At 39.4% G+C, this 21367-nt stretch overlaps 1 protein-coding gene across 1 annotated transcript in view; it reads right to left on the minus strand.

Moving 5' to 3' along the window:
* The window catches only part of NRP1 (neuropilin 1), a 234722-nt gene that overhangs the window by 31292 nt on the left and 182063 nt on the right, over positions 1–21367 (minus strand). The window contains exons 9-12 of the mRNA XM_089668696.1: positions 19594–19928; positions 16368–16512; positions 12529–12633; positions 9671–9727 (exon numbers count right to left, since the gene is read on the minus strand). Of these exons, the coding sequence (XP_089524822.1) occupies positions 9671–9727; positions 12529–12633; positions 16368–16512; positions 19594–19928 (642 nt within the window). The remainder of the gene's footprint in view (positions 1–9670; positions 9728–12528; positions 12634–16367; positions 16513–19593; positions 19929–21367) is intronic.

The raw sequence follows: 21367 nt of genomic DNA on the forward strand, positions 1-21367 counted from the left end.
TATTCTTACAATTAGACTTGCCAGACAGCACAGCCAGGTGTCCACTGATATTAAACGATACAGCTTGATCACTAACTTGCCCACAGCCTGCTAATCAAACACCAAAAGAACATTACCGCACCCACAAGGTTATCAATCTGCTCCTATCCCCTCCTGCCATCATACACACTATGGGAATATCTGATAAATGATCGTCTGTTTTGGGGTTTTTTTGCATGCTAGTCTCATATCAAAAATGAATAGGTTACTAAAGTTACGAACATTCTAGTACGACAGAATTCACCTTTGGAAATGATGTATTGTATTGCATTGTATTGTAATGTATTCTTTCATTACTGATGAAACAAAAATCATGCTGGTCCCTTAGGATAATTTTGCATGAACTGTCATGATTGGCTCTTGCAAGTTGTGTACTAACGATCAGAAATTTGGACGATCACTCCGAAAGTGGTATTTTTTGTCCGATTTTCTCATCATGTGTACTAGGCTTTTGATTGACGCACTAACAAATGCAGTAATGCCTGATTGGCTCTCAGTGTTGGCTCTCCCTCTCCACTCTAAACCCACATTTCAGATTTCAACATTTTTTCAACTCCCTGTTGGCTGTAAATTTGTGGGAAGGCCTTCTATCTTCTTCCATACCCTAGACACCCAAATGAGTCATGAGAATGCTCGCTATATACTAGATTAACACCCACTCAGGGAGTAAAGTGCCACAATCTCTTGAAAGCCTAACCCACTTATGCTTAACTTTTTTCTGTTCATCTTCTGGATTTGGGAGCCAAACCCCATGTAAGCTCTGTGTCAAGAGTTGGCTCCCAGAGTTGATGACACCCCCAGTTACGTGACACATTTGCTCATGCATGAGAACTGCATCATGGGGGAAGTTCACATGCTACTCCAGCCTTTCTCAACCAGGGTGCCTTGAGGTTTCTTCAGGGGTGCCTTGGCAAAATGTCTAAAAATTGCTTAAAACTTGTATACAAGCCAGCGAGTGGAACAAGCCTGACTTTTAGTTACACAAAGCCACAGGTTTTCATTGAGCACCATAATGACCTTCTAGCCACCGGCATCCTGACAACCAATGACATCATCAGTTGATAAGGAGGATGTCAGCTGCCTGCACAGCATCCTAGTTTGCCCCTCTCCATCAGTCTGGGGTAACATTAGCTCAGTGATGGAGAAAAACTGAGGGAGAGGAGAAACATTGGAATACTAGTCAGTACCAGTGTGCAGAAGTGTATTTGCTTTGAAAGAATCAACCACCTCTAACGTTGGGAGTCCTATGTGAGTGGATTTTGCTGTCTTATATAAAACTATTAGAATCATGGACAGTCTAGAAGCACCCCAATTTAGAATGAGGTGCCTCAAGACTGTCCATAATTTTAAAGGGTGCCTCGAGGATGTCCATAATTTTAAAGGGTGCCTTGACTGAAAAAGGTTTGAGAAACACTGTGCTACTCCATAGCAGGAAGCATCTGGAATCTCAAGAGGGAAGCATGGAGTAAGTGAGAGTAAGTGGGACAGGATGGGCATTCAAGAGACCCTAAATGAGCAAAGCGATAGAGTCTCTTTGATGGTGTGGCCTTCTAACCAAGTGTATTTCTGACCACTTTTGGGGTATTTGTTTCTGGGTAAGTCTAATCAGCTAGGACACAAAAATGAGAATATAGAGAAGAACCAAAGAAGAATCAGGCAGCCCGAAATCTGCACAATAACTATCTGAAAGGGGTAGTATAAATCTATATCCACTGTGTAAGGAGCCCTGTTTAAGACCCTTTAAGTACAGGAAAATATTTGAACACCACCTTTAACTGATAGATGTTTTTCAAGGGGATCATACTGAAGATCTTCATGTCATCTCACCCCTTACACTGGCATACATTAGTTTTTCTTATGATAAAGTCTCTTGCTAAGTGCTCTATGATCAGCGAGACATCTGTTTTGTGAACGATGACAGCTGCATAAACCTAATAGAAGAAAAGTATCTCAGAATGTCAATACAGCCATGGAACAGAAGCAGCCACGTCTGACTTGGTTAACAAGAATGATAGCTGCCTCTATGCGTCTTATCTTGAGGTTTTTACTGATAAAAATGCAGAAGATTTCAGATACACATAAAAAAAAACAACAGCTGCGGGCTAAAGTATGGAACCTTCAGAAGCTGTTAAGTTGAACATATGCTTGGTTATAATTTTCTCTTAAAATGAATGTGAGAAGCAGAATTGTGCTTTGCTATTGAACGTATGACTGCAGTAAAAGAGGCAATGTTTTAATCATTGCATACATTATGTGATAGTGAAAACACATCATTGAAGAAGCTGCAATCATCCGGCCATTTTCTAAGAATGTCTGGCGTGGTAAAAGAGAAAACAAGCTGCGGGATGACGCATGGAGCTGCAGTGGCTCAATTCCTCGACAGACGTTAAATCCATCCCTTAATATATTTACAGTACATGAAACAATGCCATGTAACTGAAAGGAGTCAACTTTTTAATCATATAGCTACATAATAAATGTATTGAAAGTGCTTTTGTGATGTGTGAAGAACAAATTTGTGGCTTGAAGGTCATACTGCACCATTGTAAGGTTTAATTTATTGGCTTCTGCTATGTACAGAAAGAATGCCTGGTCTTTGCCACAACTCCTGGAGCTGGGCTGGAGTTCTGAGGCTGACAAACCCGGGCTATGGCCCTCACAGATGTCCCAGACAGATGGACAGGGAAAGAGAGATTGATGAACAGGGACTGCCAACAGTCCAACTCAAAGCAAACAAGGAACACTAAAACTGGCCATACATGTTCAACTCCTCATGATCTGAAAACCGAAGGATTTGGATGGAAAATTGCCAGCCAAATAGCATTTTCATCCAATTAGATGCAACCACTGTTTGGGATTCTGACAAACCCGGGCTATGGCCCTCAGTGAAGATATGAGTCAAACAGATGGACATTGAAAGAGAGATTGATGAAGCTGGACTGTCAAAGGTCTAACTCAAAACAAGAAAGGAACACTAAAGCTGGCCATACACTTTCAACACCCTGTGAACTGAAAATCGAAGGAGCCAAGTTGACAGGGAAAGAGTGATTGATGAACAGGGACTGCCAACAGTCCAACTCAAAGCAAAACTGGCCATACATGTTCAACTCCTCATGATCTGAAAACCAAAGGAGTTGGATGGAAAATTGCCAGCCAAACAGCACCTTCATCCAATCGGATGCAACCACTGTTCAGGATTCTAACAAACCTGGCCTCTGGCCCTCAGTGAAGATATGAGTCAGACAGATGGACATTGAAAAAGAGACTGGTGATGCTGGACTGTCAAAGGTCTAACTCAAAACAAGAAAGGAACACTAAAGCTGGCCATACACTTTCAACACCCTGTGAACTGAAAAACGAAGGAGCCAAGTTGAAAATTATCAGCCAAACAGTGCCTACATCCAATCAGATGCAGCCACTTTTTGGGTGTTTGGACAGCCATGGGGGCCAGCTGTCAGAACACAATAGCTGGCAGGGAAGATTCTTCAATCCAAACTGTTCAACTTTATTTTTATTATAATATGGAAAATGTGACAGAAGGAGCTAGAAAATTCAGCTATAAATATAACTTAATATTATAATATAGAACATAGAATATATAAAATAATTTGACATGGGGAGCAAAATCACTGACAAATCTAACATCTGACACCAACCAACACTGGAGATTTTTTTGGCAGCTGTAAAGGAGGAAGGAAAGTTGGGACAGCACCGGCAAGCTGAGTATCAGTGGGTCAGGGGGACCCTGGGCATAGACATTGTCACTCTGCCCTAAATGAACAAGGTGACAGTGTCTCTTTAAGGCTGGCCTTTAACCAATAGAATTTTGTTATAAAATCTTCATTTTGGGATCATTCATTCAATTTTCTAATGGTGGACTCAAATCAAGGATCCTTTTTATGCCAGTAGTGACAAGAAAGTTGAAGGAGCAGAATGGAAATTTTTTCTCTAATGAATTAATTTCTAACTGTGAATGTGGTTTAAATTCTGGAAATGCTGTACTTGTAATAAAATCTGTTTAATGTGTCTTAGATTCCATTAAAAAAAGCAGGTCTTCTGGAAACTTCAAGGGCTTTTATATGAAAATAGTGGACTCAATGATGGCAAGAAATAATGTTCTAACAAAAGAGTTTTCAGACTTTCTGTAACGTTCCACTGAAAATCTAAAGTATGGCCAAGCTAACCCTTACCCTATAAAGCAACCAATTCAGTTTAAAATAGACATGAAAGGCAAAATATACTATATATAAATATATATTTTATAAATACCTTTTTTCTTTTTTGATAAGTGATCACATAATCTCTGTTCTCAGTTGCCTAAGGGGCTTTGGTGTCCGTTTATGAACCAGCGGTAATAGATCGCTGCTCAGTTCTCCGGCATTCTCGGAGAACACAGTTCTCCTGTGAATGCAGTTTATGAAGCAGTTCTCCGAACGAAGGGAGAACGATCTCCAAACGCTGGAGAACGGTCTACAAACTCTGGAAAACGGCTGATTTTACTATAATCTCGCGAGATTACAGTAAAAGATCAGTTTACTAAGCAGAGGTAAATAATCTCTGCTTAGTTTTCGATCCCTCCGATTCCCCAGCTCTGGGCTGGAGAATCTGAAGGGAGAACACAGATCTCCAGAGAAGGGTTGAACATATTCTCCTGGGTGTTATAAACTGTGAATGACCAGAGAATAGCTGTGATCCTCTGAATCTCAGCTATTCTGTGTGTCATAAACGGACACCTTTGAGAGGTGGGATGGAGAAACACTGACCTTGTTAGTGAATGGCTGTGCAGGAGGTATGTGTCAGGACATGTCTGATCATCAGAACACAGGCAGGCTGTGCTCCCTGGGCTGGATGTGATTCTATGCCTAGTGTGGTCAGCTTGAAATAGGAAAGCAGGATCACCAAAGATATTCACACAGTAATAAATACAAATAGAACAGGATACCTTTCCACACAAGTACAAGGTACAAAAGACACATATCAAGAATATTAAATGTTGGGTTAGCATATTCTTTAACTCTCCATTATCTATCAAAAATTAAAACCGCGGGGTGGACTGATCCTTTCACTGTAGGTTGATCCTACTAGATCTCTATGCGTTAGTATCGTTTCTACATCTGTGTACTCTTGTTAGTAAGTAGTCCCCTTGGGTCAATGGTTCAGCTCCTAGTAAACAGAGTTAAACAAGCTCTCATACAACAAAAGAGTGACACTAAAGTACAGCTGGTGTAAACACCGGCATTTAATATCTACATGGCATCTGTTCTCTTAAATAAGAGCCTTACTATTTTTCCAGCATAGTAAGCCATTGATCTGCATTCACATCCCTGTCTTTTATTTAATTAAGTTTGCAAATAAGAAAGCCATGGATGTAAATGTGTAGTTGTGAATAGACTCGTTAAGGCGGCTTGATGTAAATTGTGTTCTGCTTAGTATTCACACAAACAAGGTGCATTCCTTTGCTCACCATGGAGAATTTACATGTGGATAAAAAGACAAAATATATTTATGGAGAGGACAGGAACCAACGCTGAGGAATGGAGCTCCAGGAGCCATAGGTCTGCAGTACATTGTTCAGTCTTCATCATGGGGTGTTTAACTCAGACAATATGGCCATGTCACTATTAATGGGCAAAACTGACCTACTTATAACGAATGTCAGTTGAGTGATAAAGGGTATGTAGTTCCTAACAATGAACATCTATTATCTGGTCCTTTTTCATCTGCTTACTATACTATTTTATTACAGGTACTTATATAGCGCTGTCAATTTACACAGCGCTTTACATATATATATATATATATATATATATATAGATACATATGAACATATTGCACATTCACATTAGTCCCTAACCTCAAGGGGAATACAATTTAAGGTCCCTAACTCACATTCGTACATTTCCACACTAGGGCCAATTTAGTCAGGAGTCAATTAACCTACTAGTATGTCTTTGGAGTGTGGGAGGAAACCAGAGTACACGGAGGAAATACGCAGTCACAGGGAGAACATGCAAACTCCAGGCAGGTGGTTCCGTGGTTTGGAGTCGAACCAACGACCCTAGTACTGCCAGGCAGAAGTATTGAAAGTGTTTAGTTACATTTGCTCGATGAGAGCAAAAAATATTCCCCGATCCAGCCAGAAATCTTGTGAGCTGATAATGTCCTGTGCTGCACTTTTATCAGGTACATTGTTCCCAGCTATCCCTGAGGACTACTGAACTCCTCTCAACTGTGTTATGGAGAAGAGGAGAGGGGGGGGGGTTATTGTAACCCTGTCCCAGTTGCTTTTCTATGTATAGAGTCCAAGATACTAGGACAAGTTACTGACAGCATCACCAGTTGAAAATAAAGAATAAAGGCTAGAAAACTAATACAGCCACCACATCTGGTGAGCTGCAATATATTACATTTTTGTTGCTGGCTTTTGATACACTTTAGAGCTCATTCACAATTGCAAATGTAGCTGCACTCCAATCAGATGTGAGAATCCCAGCAGGGTGTTCCCATGATTAGCTGGGGGAGGCAGCCCCTTTGAAAGCAATGGGAGGCTGCTGGCTCCCGCAGCTATTTGCAGCCCCAGGCATGTAATCTCTCATGCAGCGATCACATGCGAGTGATTGGTCCTGGACCCAGGCAGTCCAGAGCCACATGTGAGTGATCAGGCAATCTGTGTCCAGGGCCAATCACTGACATCTGACTACTGCATAAGGCTCCTTTCACATGGGCGTTCCTTATGTCCATTTTTCATCTGTACGTTTACGGATGACAAACAGACCCCCATGTATTTCTATGGATGTAAACGGGTGAACATGTTTTTACATCCGTTAATGTCCGCATTCGTTAACATCCGTTTTTTTGAACTGAAGAAAACCCTATTTTTCCCGGAATGAATGAAAAACGGATGTCAATAGATGTAAACGGGCCAAAAAACAGATGTAAACGGATGGAAAAACGGATGTAAACGGATGAAAAACGTATGTAAATGGATGAAAAACGGATGAAAAAACAGATGAAAAAATGGATGTAAACTCATCCATTTGTAATTTGAAAAAAAATGGAACACCCGTGTGAAAGGACCCTAAGAGATTATATGTGAGGGGCTGCTATTAGCTGCTGGAGCCAGCAGCCTTCCATTGATTTCAATGGGGTGCATCCTGCAACCAATTGTTAGAACCCCTACTGGGGTTCTTGCATCTGACTGGCATGCAGTTACATTTGCAGGTGTGAATGCACCCTAAACTTATAAACAACCAGCCCTGCTGAACGTTATCTTTACTTATTATCCATACACATTATCTTTACATAAAGGTCTTTTCAATGCCATTCACAAAAAATAGTCATGTTAGGTTCCATACACACTAGCGTTTTTGTTAGGATCAAAAAACGCTGGATAAAAACCACTGGTAATAACATTTTTAATAGCATTTTAGTAGCGCTTTAGTAGCATTTTGAAGGGTTTAGAAGCATTTAAGGGCATCAGCATTTTATTAGCATTTTTACAGTACATGTAGAAAACATGCTAGGAAAAAGCTGTTAGGAGCATTTTAGTAACATTTTAGTAGTGTTTTAGCAGCATGCAGGAGTATTTCGCGTTTTTTTCTGCTGCTTCAAAATACTCTAGAAAATTTTTTTTTTCTGCTCCTAGATGCTGTAGCTCAAAAAACACCAATAGCCTATAGTGTGCATGGCAACATAGGATAACACTATTAAGCTTCTAGAAGCAGAAAAAATGCTAATAACGGCTTAAAAAAAATGCTACTGTACATGGAACTGAAGTCCTCATACACACGGGACGTTTTGATAACGCTGGTAACGTTAGCTGCGTAAAGTCTCATTAAAAACATGAGTTTTTCAGCTTTTGTTAGTGTTTTTGCATTAGCGTTTAGTGGCGTTTTGCCGTAATTAGTAGCGTTTTCTCGCATTTGCAGTTTCTGCATTTTTCTTGTTTTTTTAACCCCCCCAAAACATTTTGGGGGGTCCAAAAAAACGGCCAGAAATGCCGGTTTGCAGCATTTTTCAGCATTAGAGCGTTTTTACAGCTAAAAAACTCCTATCTAGAAACCCACTAGTCCTGGGTTATTTTTCCAGCCAAAAAAAGTCCCTGCCAAAAAACGTTGACTACAGTCTGTGTGTGCATGGACACATAGGATAATATGCCAAAAGCCAAAAACAGCCGCTGTAAAAAAGTCAAGTGTGCATGAGGACTTAAAGTTCCCACACATGAACTAAATTAAACATACACATTGGGGTTGATTTACTAAAACTGGAGAGTGCAAACTCTGGTGCAGCTGTGCATGGCAGCCAATCAGCTTCTAACTAATGAAATGTATCAACCATTTCAGACTAAGGAATGTTCATTTTTAGCATGTTATGTGAACAAAGTGAAGGCTCCCATGTCTGATTTTGGCTTTTAATAAATCGAAGGGCTTGGTTGTCGTGCTGATGTTCCGGCTTCAATACTTTCTAGGTCATTGACCCATTGAGTACAGAAATATAGATATTTCTCCAAATTTCCCTTGATGCTTGGCTTGTTTTAGGTCAGACATATAGAAGCAAGAAACAGACAATAAAATAGAATTTTTAAAAGAGGGCCAGCAATAGCACCAATAGCACCCCCACTTTTCTTTCATTACAGGTGCACTTGCTGCCTATAACGTCTTTAAAAGGCATTTATAGACAGGAAGTCAAGTGACTATGAACCCTCTCTCTCTCTCAGGACTAGATTTTATTTCTTGGAAGGATTTAGATTGGATGGGTTCCTGAAAGCTTTCCTTACAAATGTGTTTGCCACAAAGCAAAATACCTGCAGGAAAAGCCTCAGATGGAAGCTGACATCCAGCTTCCTGGTTATGCATTAGTTGATGGGTCGGAGTCTATTCAGATTCACTGCAAGCAATGTCACTGGTCTTGGACTAGAAGTCTGAGAATGCCAGGCTTCATCTGATGTTTCGGTATATTTCTTTGTGATAGGTTCTCTTTCAAAGGGAACTCCAGGACAAACTCCTTTTACATTTTGGAGTGGAAAATGAGTTAGAGTCTTTGTCTCTTTGTTCCTTTTGATTAAACTTTTTCTTACTTTCTGTACTGATGATTCCCTGCCACACGTAGTGCATATGGTTACATAAAGCAAGGAGAAATCTCAGAAAAACTAACTCTTGCACACTCTCTGCAGTGAATTTATAAAAACATTTCGGAGCTATTCATCCTATGAAACTGCATGTACATTTGTTCTGTGTGATTTGGGGCAAAATCAAATAGTATTCAATTATTCTCTCTCCAGGTCAAGTGTGTGTCATTCATGCAGAATAGAGTAAAACAGGAAAATACTGTATTATGCCCAGTAGATGGAGCTGATGATCATAGGAATAAATACTTACAATAATCATCAGCTCCATCTAGTGGCCATAGTGCAGAATCACTGTTTTCTATATAAAAGAAAAACATTCAACCTGGAAAGAAAATAACCTAATAACATTTGCTCTTGCCCCTGTTTGCATAGAATGTAGGTGCATGCAGTTTCATAGGATCAATAGCTCTTTTTTTTTTTTTTAAAATACACCCTTGTGTGTGGTTAATAAGGCACAGGTTCCCTGCTGACAGGTGATAACTAAATGTGAAAGCGTATGTTTACCTGATTCTGTGCTGTCTTCAGTGGTTGGTGTCTCTGTGCTCTGAATTGTAGTTCCACCTAAAATACATTAAATAAAAAGTTAAAATATTCATATACTGTATAAAAGAGCTTAGTTTTTTTTGTTTGCATGAATCTGAATCCTTTAACCTGTTGCTGCCCACATAACACATATGTGCGGCAGCAAAAGGGTAGGCTTTAATGCCGCACATATGTGTCACTGGGCGGCTAATGTTGCTGTGATGAAAGCATTCTCGCTGTGCACTCCCAGCACAGAGACCAGAGAGAAAGGTTTTGGCCCCCACTAAGGTCTGGTTCACACTGATGTCATTTCTTGGCCCCCACTAAGGCCTGGTTCACACTAATGTCATTTATTGGCCCCCACTAAGGCCTGGTTCACACTAATGTCATTTCTTGGCCCCCACTAAGGCCTGGTTCACATTAATGTAATTTCTTGACCCCCACTAAGGCCTGGTTCACACTAATGTCATTTCTTGGCCCCCACTAAGGCCTGGTTCACACTAATGTCATTTCAAATGCATCTTAATTTGGCCAGAATTTCATGACAAGGGAAATCACATTGTTTTCAATGGTGCCCATTTATTTCAAGTTGCATCAAACTAGCACTAAATAATCACACTGAATGTCGGATTAAAATCGTATTGTAGCACTGTGAACCTAGCCTTACTATTGGTAACTGGTGATATCAGCTCCAAATCATGTGATCACTGTGACAGCCAATCACAGTAGTCAAATGACTGCAGACCCTTCCCACTCTCTGAGTGTAAAGAGCCCATTAAAGGGATGCCAGGGCTGGGCAGGAAGGGGTTAAAGCAAACTATGTTTTTGGTCAATAATATTCCAATTTTTGTCTGATCTTGGATATTGTTTTCTTATTACTTGATAAAAAATTCATACATTTTACAGATAAAAATGTATTACATGGGGCTTCTTTGACTTTTTGTTTGCGGAGCACCATCTGCACGCTTGTCAACTTCCTTTGTCTCCACGATCAACTTGTACATATGATAGAGATCTACATATAACATTTCTAGATAGCAGATTGTTTTAATTGTAGGTAACCTCTCCTTATGGACTTTTAGACCATATGCTTTTTTTGAATTGCCCAGTTTTGCAAAGCTTGTTTTTTAACTTTGCAAAAAATGTGGATTTCAGGTCAATCCTTGGGATTTAAACAAAATTCTTTTCACAATCCCATAATGGCCAAAGATGTTATTATCCTCCTCTACAAACACACCCCTGATCATGTAAAAGGTCTAAGTTGACTGTAATAGTCTTTGATGTAAAATCAAACTGGCATCAATTAAAATAAGATTCACACTTAGGGCGCTGGAAACAATTACAAGGCCTTGTGTCACTCATGTGTTCTCTATTAATTTTATAACTTACATGGACTAAAATATCCCAAATGATCTGAGCCTGACTATCATATTACCTATGAATGGCAGTTTTCTTAAGTTGTTGAAAATATTAACAGGTGTAATATATCTCGCAGCAATCGAAGCAATTATTGGATTATTGGTTTTACAACAGTTCTGGGAAACACTTCTGGGAAACCGGTCTATTCTTCTCCATTGTCCATCTAGGTTTAACATAATGAACTTTCAAGGCAGCAAAGAAAAGAAGTTTTTAATGAGCTGGTAATTACTGGGTATGAAAAAAAAAAGTCCATTCTTGCAGTACCATGGTGATACTTAATAAGGAACATGTGGCTTAGCTTCACACTATTAAATGGCTCTTATTAAATGCTGGGGAGCTGTGTATATTTTCCACCAAGATTGGTCGCTTTAAAGATGTTGATTCCTTAACAATGAAAAGTTAAAATGAGTAAAGATTGAAATTCTAAACCATTATTTAGTGGACCACTGAAGCTCAGCAACTCCACAACAAACTTCATTTGAGTTTTACTGGAAATACAAAGCTTGTTTTAATGAAATGCCTGGAGTAGGCTGATTATAACCATCCTGGGGTCCACAAATACATTTTTTTCCAGCATTCAACAAGTTAAGACTTGTAAAAGGCCAAGCAGGTGATGTGTTAACAAGGTGTAAACTTTTTTGTGGTTTGAAGCCAAAGAGGATAACTGGATAGTTCAGTTCCTTCCTAGTTTATAGTAGGAACATGTGAAGCACCAAATGCATTAAAAGCAACCATGGCAGTTTAGAGGGACATGGTTCTAAAATCATGTTACAAACAAAATCACAATCACCTGGACTTGTCTGCAGCTCCCCTTCCCCCTAGAATGAAGGCCTAAAGGCTGTCTACACTAGTCATATATGATATTCTAATGATTAGTGGGGTCAAATTGATGTTCCTTTTCGACAATAGTGAATATAAAAATTTGAAGGAGCACAATGAGAACATTTTCTCAAACAATTCTAACTTTGAAGGTGGTGTCTGCTTGGGAAAAATCACACATATTGTATTAAAACCTGTTTACTACATCCAGTATTACATTCAAATAGCAGATCTGGAAAAACTTTTAAGGGCTGATGGCAAGAAATAATGTTCTAAGAATGCTCTGTTGAGAATTTTTTACGAAATTCTATGGTCAGCTTTAGGAATGCACTGATGCTTGAAGGTAACAGAATTGCACCATACCAGATCAGATCCCTCTTTTAATATCTGCAGTAGAGCATCAACAACTGAAATAGGATTGATTAGGGGTAACGTAAGGCACCTTTCTCTCCCCTGCACCTTGTACTAAGAATTACAGTGTAGTGATTTGCAGTATCCTATAGCAATCACACAGGTTTCAGCAATTTAGGGTAGTTTGTTCATTTTTGTTGCCTTGCATATAAAAAATATACATGGATTTTTAAAGTGGATCGCAGGCTCACCTGCCAGTTTGTAGTCTTCACTTGTTCCACTGTGGCATGGAATCAGCTCATCATCACATTCGTCCTCGGCTCCCATCTTTGGGGTGGCAGGAATGGAGGTTGGCGCTGTAAACAGTTGTATAAAAAATGAGGTTGTGTTCTAGTCATATCACATTCTTCTCAATCTTCCAAAGTTGCCCAGTGCCCTAAAAAGTGAGGCTTTCACCAGCAGTTACATTTGATAACATGCAGTAGTTTGATCAGTGTACAACACTGCAATACAGTGGTATGAACTGCCCACATAGGGAACATGGCTTTTTGCCTTGTCTTGCATTGGGAATGCCCAGTGAACATGGTATGAATGAGCCCTAAGAGTACCTAAAGCCAAAGCTTGTTTCTTTAATTTTGGAAAGAGTAGGGAATGGGTAATACCCCTTTCAGGTTTTTTTCTCTACTCTCTGTGTCTTCTTATTAAAGAGAATTCTCTTCCTTTCCTAAGGATACAACAGGACATTTTTCAAAGTAACAACAAATACCTTCCTTGCTGTCATTGGGACAGGTATCCTCACTGGAAGAACGATAACATTTTGGATTTCCATAATTTGCATTCCCGATGACAATGGTCATCAAGACAAATACAGAGGGTGCTTCTCTTCAGTGGGGACACAGGTAGCAGATAAAACCTGACAGGGGTTCAAAACTTTCCACACTCCAACTAAAACAAAATAGTTTTTGGCTTTAGATACGCTCTAAAGGAGGACTCTCATCTGCATCTAAATTCCCAGTTAGCTTGCATAGTCATGTTATATTCCTTTTTGTCAGGGGCAGAAATGTCAGTGCTGAAGGTTAGACTTCAACTCCCAACAGGAGCTCAGGTATCTGCAATCAGCACTAATCTGGATTTAGAGCTGTCCAATGTCAGATAAGATTTGATTGTGAGCAAAAGCCATTCTGTGCTGCCAGCACAAAGAATCAGTCCTGTGTCAGGGATAGGTTTTGTCTCCTTCACTTTCTTAAATTAGATTTGGAGTATTGAAAAGAATATTATTAGAATGGCAATAATGGTATTTTCCTGTTCATATCTCTCTCTTTTTTTTTTGTTTTAGAAAGTTATAATATTTCTGAAAAGTTTCTTCCTTCAGAAATGACCTAGTACTTTTCTGGAATGTAATCAAGTTTTTTTTTTCTTCCCTCTATCTCCTCTAAGCTTGTGGGTTCCCAATAGAGATACCATTAAACAGCTCAGAGTAGTTAATGTAATGCCAGATTCTTGTCTTCCCTTTGTAGTGATAAGGCGAGGAGATGCCCTCTAGCTCTGAATATATAATGGGCTCAGATCTAATACAATTCTAATGCAGCTGATCCAAAAAGCACACACCGCGGTCATGGGAAAATATTCAGCACTTATATTTTAGCGATGTGCTCTTATCACTGTGTTATCATCCTATATGCTCCTTTTTTTTATTGCGCTCTATAAAATTAAAGGCACACTCCAATGGGAAAATATCACATATAGAGGCAGAGGCATTGATTTACTAACAGCGAAGAGTGCAAATTCTGCTGCTTCTCTGCATTGTAGCTAATCAGCTTCTAACGTCAGATTGTTCAATTAAGCTTTGACAAAAAAAAAGGAAGCTGACTGGCTTCTATGCAGAGCTGCACCAGTGTTTGCACTCTGCAGTATTAGTAAATCAACCCCAAAGAGTATTTTTCTGTATGTGTGTTGTATATAATTTTTATTTACAGGTACATATTTATTTTCACTCAGATTACAAACCATGAAAAGCTTTCAAACCACTGCCTGCATGCTTGTTGGCAGCCTATGTACAACTGACTAAACCAGACAACTGCATCTTTGCTAGGGCAGAAAAAGGAAGTGTGTGTGTATGTGTGTGTGGGGGAGGTGTTCTTTCTCAGAGTCACTTAACAGTCCGTGTAACCAGATCTCTAAGGCTCCTAAAGTTGGTTTTACAAAGAAAGCTAGTATTATGTAGCTTGGAGCCTGCCACCTACAGGCTAAAAGTAGTATATGCAGAATAATAATATGTAATTTTTTTATAAACTGTACAGTACATTCCTTAAAGAGATACACTTGATACACTTTAATTTTATTCTTGAAATTCTTAAACATATGAGTCTGTGTTCAACGTTCCTCTAAATGCCCTGCATGTTTACAGGCTTCGAATCAGGACCTTTAGAAGATGTAGGGTCTGGGATATAGGGTCTGGGATATAGGGTCTGGGATTAAAAATCCCATTTCAGTCTTTGCAGATGACACCAAGCTGTGCAGTGGAATAACGTCCTTACAGAATGTCTCCAACTTACAAGCCGACCTCAATGCTCTGTTTAATTGGGCAACTATGTGGCAAATGAGGTTTAATGTTGATAAATGTAAGGTTCTGCACTTGGGGGCTAAGAATATGCATGCATCGTACATACTGGGGGGGTACAACTGGGGGAATCAATAGTGAAGGATCTGGGGGTTCTGGTAGATCACAAGCTTAATAATGGCATGCAATGCCAAGCTGCAGTTTCTAAAGCGAGCAAAATCCTCTCTTGTATTAAAAGAGGTATAGACTCCAGAGAGAGAGAGATATCATATTACCCCGGTACAAATCATTAGTAAGACCGCATCTGGAATATGCAGTTCAGTTTTGGACACCAATTCACAAAAAGAACATTGGGGAACTGGAGAAAGTACATAGAAGGGCAACCAAACTGATAAGAGGCATGGAGGAGCTCAGCTATGAGGAAAGATTAGAGGAACTGAATTTATTCTCTCTTGAGAAGAGGACATTGAGGGGGGATATGATCAACATGTATAATACATCAGTGGTTCATATAGTGAACTCGGTGTAGAGCTATTCACCCTGAGATAATCACAGAGGACAAGGGGGCGCTCTTTATGTCTGGAGGAAAAGAAATTTAATCTCCAAACCAGGAAAGGTTTCTTCACAGTAAGAGCTATGAAAATGTGGAATAGACTCCCTCAAGAGTTGGTTCTGGCCAGCTCAGTGAATTGCTTTAAAAAAGGCCTGGATTATTTCTTAGATACACAGAATATAACTGGATACTAACATTTATAGGTAAAGATGATCCAGGGATTATCCGATTGCCTCTCGGTGGATCAGGAATGAATTTTTTTCCCTGCAGGAGCAAATTGGATCATGCTTTGCTGGGTTTTTTTTGCCTTCCTCTGGATCAACTGTGGGTATAGGATTATAACTTTTTTTTATAATGGTTGAACTGGATGGACTTTTGTCTTTTTTCAGCCAGACTAACTATGTGACTATGTAACTATGAAGGTGCCAACATTTATAGGTGTTTATCTAGAGGGACAGCCAAGTACATAAAGGGAATGCTAAAGCCACTTTGGTGTTAGGCATTACCTACTGTGTAAAGTTAAATGCAGAACGTACATGTTGGTACATTTAACTGTGTTAGAGACCTTGGCTTTCCTCCCTCCCAAACCACAGTGTAATAAGTCTTAGCTGAAGTTGATTCATTAACCACTTAAGTGCAGGACACAATACGGTCATTTGCTTGAACAGATGCTGGCCCCCAACAATATACATTAGCAATAATGACAGATGCAAATGGCCATAATGGACCATCTACAGGATATGGAAGCCGGAGCATTGTATGGGACATTAATATCCCCTCTATTAAGGACTGTAAATCCACAAAGATTGGCCATAGGATAGATTATCAATGAAGGGACACAAAAGCATTAGTGATAATGTAACTCAGCTCTCAGGACAATAAATATGTGTGACAGGCCAATTCTTTGCCAAGCAGAAATAAGGATGTATATACATATATAATATGTGCTAAATATAGAAATGGAAGGAATTAGTTACCTTCAATTTCGCAGCCCAGTAGTTCCAGTCGTAAACCAAGACCCGACACTGAAGCTCTTTCAGGGATTACGCGGATGTAGCGGGTTGTTATAGGGGCAAAGGTCCGTAACTCCGGGGTGTCATAATTTGTATTGCCTTCAAACGTCTAGAAATGGGAAAGAAGGTCTAAGTCAAAGTTCATGAAAAATGTCAACAAGGGACAGATTTATTCTGTCATTCTGGATGATAAATTCACCTTGGTGTGTACATATATACTGACCTGCTAATAAGTCATAATTTAAGTGTCTTCTCTTTTTATTGGTTTACTAAAGTGTATATAAACCCAGGAACAAAATGTTATACATTGCAGTGCACCAGTCTGTAAATGTATTGACTGCATTAGTTTTCTTTTTCAGGATTCTATTCGTTATTTTTACCTGGTGATTCTGCCAATAACACATGTACTGTCTTAGGGCGACAATGCTTACTCACTGTGCTTCATTTATAGAAGAGCATTGTTGCCAACTTAGGGCAGGATTGCAGATCACCTCCCCACTCAGCATCTCCACAGCATAAGGGGAGGTGCTCTGTAGTGCACAATGATAAATTAGGCAGGGCTGATAGCACTGTTTATCAGTGCAGCAGAGACAGAGAACACAGGAAGTTAAGAGCTCACTGGCTTTCTGTCAGGATTAACAGGTTTTTTTAGTGCTTATCAAATAGATATAATAAATAACTTTTGCCAATTTATTAAACAAACAGAGAAAATAACTGACGTTCATTGTTTATGCACTTAATTAAAGTTGTTCTAAAAGCAGAGGTTTTTTTACCTTCATGCATTCTATGCATGTAGGTAAAAAACCTTCAGTATGCAGCTCCCCCCTTATACTCTCCGGAGCCCAATTCCAGTCCAGTGCACAAGTGCAGAAGCTCTCCTGGGTCTATTCCTCCTCATTGGCTGCCACTGGCTCCCACTGCTGTGAATGAGGGAGGGAGCGGGGGGACGGGGCCAAGCCACACTCTGTGTGTCTCATAGACACACAGAGGTGGCTCAGGAGTAAGCATGCACAAGTGCCCCCAGAGCAAGCAGCTTGCTCTGTAAGCATTCAGCAAGGGGGAGGGGCTTTAAGCACCAGCAGGGGACTCAAGAAGAGGAAGATCAGAGCTGCTCTGTGGAAAACCACTGCACAGAGAAGGTAAGTATGACATGTTTGTTATTTTTTCTGAACCTTTACAATCACTTTAATAATGCTTACATACAGCTTTATTGATTTCCTCAATATATTGCTTTTTTGTCAACTAGCCTACTTCATAATGCCATCATCTTGCCTGAACCATGACTGGTTCACTTTTTTAGACACTTAATGGAATGTCCTTTCTATGCAGGTAAGCCAAAATACATTCTTTCCATTAAAATTTTAGATATGTCAAACTCTATCAGCACAACCCGACAAAAGATTTATCCCTTTAGATTGTATAAAATTCTCTTTTATTCAAACGATCTCTGAATATTTCACGTTAATAATGCTGCGCATTTAAAGGACATCATCTTGGAACATGAATATTTGATACAGATCAAAGCTTTACATGGGAACGTACCATGTATTTCACTTATAATTTAGTTATCACTTTCAGCTTTCATCATCATCAGAAATTTGTATTTTGTTGGTTATTCAGCACAGAATGAATAATCAGTGAGTAAAAACCGTTATTCTTTCCTCAACTCCACATTTTGCCAGTGGCATTCTATGGAAGTAAATGTAATACGGATTATATTACCAAGGAAGATGTAATCAGAGACAGCCCAGTTTATGATTATTATTATTATTCAGGATTTTTATAGTGCCAACAGTTTGCCTAGCGCTTTACAAAATTAAAACAGACCGTAGTTACTCTAAAAATTCAATACAGGAGGAATCAATGGGCCCAGCTTGTTAGAGATAACAGTCTAAGAGGGAGGGTCAAGTGATACAAAAGGTAATAACTGTGGGAGATGAGCTGATAAATAGAGTAAAATAGACAGTTTGTTAGAAGCAGGATAGGCTTTACAAAAGAGATGGGTTTACAGGGATCACCTAAAGGTGAATAGAGTAAGAGATAGTTGGACAGATTGAGGTAGGGAGTTTCACAGGATGGGAGAAACTGTGGAGAAGTCCTGGAGGCAAGAATAGGAGATGATCAGGGAGCTAGCAAGCAGGAAGTCTTATGAGGACCGAAGGGAATGGTTTGGTTGGTATTGTGAGACAAGGTTAGTCATGTAGCCGATTTATTGTGATTGGTTGCTACCATCTTTTGCCCAAAACATTACATTGCACTTTACAGTTTCAGTATCCAAATATCTATTGGTGTAGCATCTTTGTCATCAATTGAATGTATATGGCATTTTCAAACTATAGATTTGAAGCTTCTCCATTTATTTTTGGGACTATTGGTATCACTGAGATTCATGGGTCTTGTGTATCAAGATGTTTGAAGGGTAAAACATCTGTTCCCCATAATGACCAATAGGGTTCTTTAATTTATTTTCTTCCTATCTAAGTGACTAATAGAATCAGATTGTTATGGGCGACATACACGTATTAGTTATATGGCTAACGCAAGAGTATGCCAGTAATTTTAAAGTCTGTGTACATAGGCATTTACTTGCATCTGCACTGCATTTCTCCTTCTACAATGGGAATGCAAAAACAGCTCAAATTAGCTCAGAAAGAGATCAGAAGCAGCTCAGAAGCATCTGAAGAAGGCCAGAAGCATCTGAAATACAAGATGAATGCACCATAAAGCACAACTGTATTTGCTTGCCAAAACAAGCCTTTAGGCGTTCTTCTTCAAATGGGAAAAACAGTTGCCAAAAATGGGTCTTTTAACCATCACGTGTCTCATCGTAAGAAATACCACCTGTTGCTATGGATAAGGCTGACACTTTCATACAGTGGAAAACATTTGTCTATAAACATAGACTGGCTACCAATATCCAGTATATTCCTATATACCTCAATAAGCCAAGAAACTGAATATTAAAACATGTATTTCTATATGTAAATGAAATAAACAGAAATTAAATAGCCAGGAGCCAACATTTACAGGAAAGTTATACAACACTTGATGGTCTGATATGCAAAAAAAAACCAATCGGGCAACAACCACAGTTTAACCTGTTTTTTGTTTTTGAAAATGTAAAGTATCCTACCACATTTGGAACAGATATGCACAGTATATACATTGTATAGTCAACAGATTTTCCCACCTTTGGTTTGTTTCTGCTGGAATCCATGATCATCTCCCATTCAGTCCCATTATTACTGTAGGCGATCTTGAACTTTTTCATGAAAACTTTGTTCTCCCGATGTTTCCCACCCTGAATGATAATTCCGCGAACAATCTTTTCCTCTCCAAGGTCAATCTGCAGCCATTCCTTTATGTAGGGATGATTGTTAGAAGGTGGCAGAGCCCAGCCAGATCGGCTGGTTACCAAGCGAGCATACTCAGGGATCCAGTTCCGATCAAATTGACTAGAAGCTGTAATCTGAGCATCAGATACAAGTCCTGAAACCATCCCCAGCATTCCTGAGCAAGGGTAATCTGCAAGATGAAAGTCAAAAAAATGATTGATGTGTATACCTATTATTGATGTGTATATACTATTCTTGTCACATGGCACAATCTAACTTTTGTTAAAATATAGATACTGCTTTCCAATTATACCATACTGTGAGGAGCCACTGTCTAAACAAAGAGGGGAAAGATTAAAATATTTTATGTGCTTTGTATTGGGCCTGTCTGGATGGTTCCCACACTTCTCACATGCCTCTCCATAAGGGGACTGGACAGAAAATACAGTGAAGGTCAAGTTTTTATTGTTCTGTGTGTCCCCATTTGAGAAATTTCTTCTTACTTCTTTGGATTGTATAGGAATATCACACCACTGGGGAGATCATCCCAGTGCTTCCCCTTTTAAGAAGATGCCTAAACAGTCCCTTTACAAACCCAGTAACTAAAACAAGCTAGCAATGCAACACCCTGTGATACAATGGAGCATGACATTGTGCTGGCACTCCTACTATCAGCCTTATTTCTGCTATGTAGAGGTTTAAGGGAAGCAAAAGCTGAAATCCAAGCAAACAACCACATTGCTGAAATGATATATGTAAAGCAGAACTTTAGCTTGATCACATCCACCTGGCTGCTGAATGGACAGTGAAGGTTCATTCCTGTCCACACCCTGCTCTCTTCTCCTGCTATTACTCTAACAGCATTGTGCAAAGCAATAGATCACAATGTTTGAACTTCTTCTTCCAGCCCTGCCTAGAACTGTGGTAATGGGTCCAATGAATTAGCCTTTCTCAGCATGGGTTCCTTGCATCCAAAGGGTTCCTCAGGAGGTTGCTAGGGGTTCCTTGAGGATTGGGCAGGGGAAGATATGCTGTCTACATTGACCACCAGAGTAAGGGGTCGCTACACTATTTGTATTATATTTATTGGCCATATTTATTATATTTTTCATGTCATGAGTATCACTGCAGCTATTTTTTCATAGCGTACACCCTATTCTTTTTTTTTTTTTTTATTTAAATTAGGTACATGACATTCAAACTATCTACATGTACCATCAGCTGTAGATATAAATTAGTTGGGTACCCTGAGACCTGAAAACTTTATCAAGGGTTCCTCTGTGGAAAAAATGGGTTAAGAAAGGCTTGCCATGAATAAACCATTTTGTTCTTCTGTACCTTCTACGGTGGTGTCATGTATACTAATATGGGCTGTTGTCCCAGTATGACATTGGCTTCTGTTACAAGTCAGTGTGGGATTATCTGTCATTTATCACAGCTGGGGATATGGTCCAGGAATTGAACACTGAAGCTGACTGGTTATTTAATAAGATTTTCAATCATATATTACATTCAAATTCCTTTAGAAGCTTTTCCAGTAAATGTTTCTTGTGACACTATTTTATAAATGTCTGTTAGTATTCCTCCACCCTCACAAAGAGAAAAAAAGACTCTCTAAACATTTTCTCA

Source organism: Staurois parvus, unplaced genomic scaffold, assembly GCF_062004578.1.
Source record: "Staurois parvus isolate SC_StPar_1 unplaced genomic scaffold, SC_StPar_1.0 ptg000061l, whole genome shotgun sequence".
Taxonomy (NCBI): Eukaryota; Metazoa; Chordata; class Amphibia; order Anura; family Ranidae; genus Staurois; species Staurois parvus.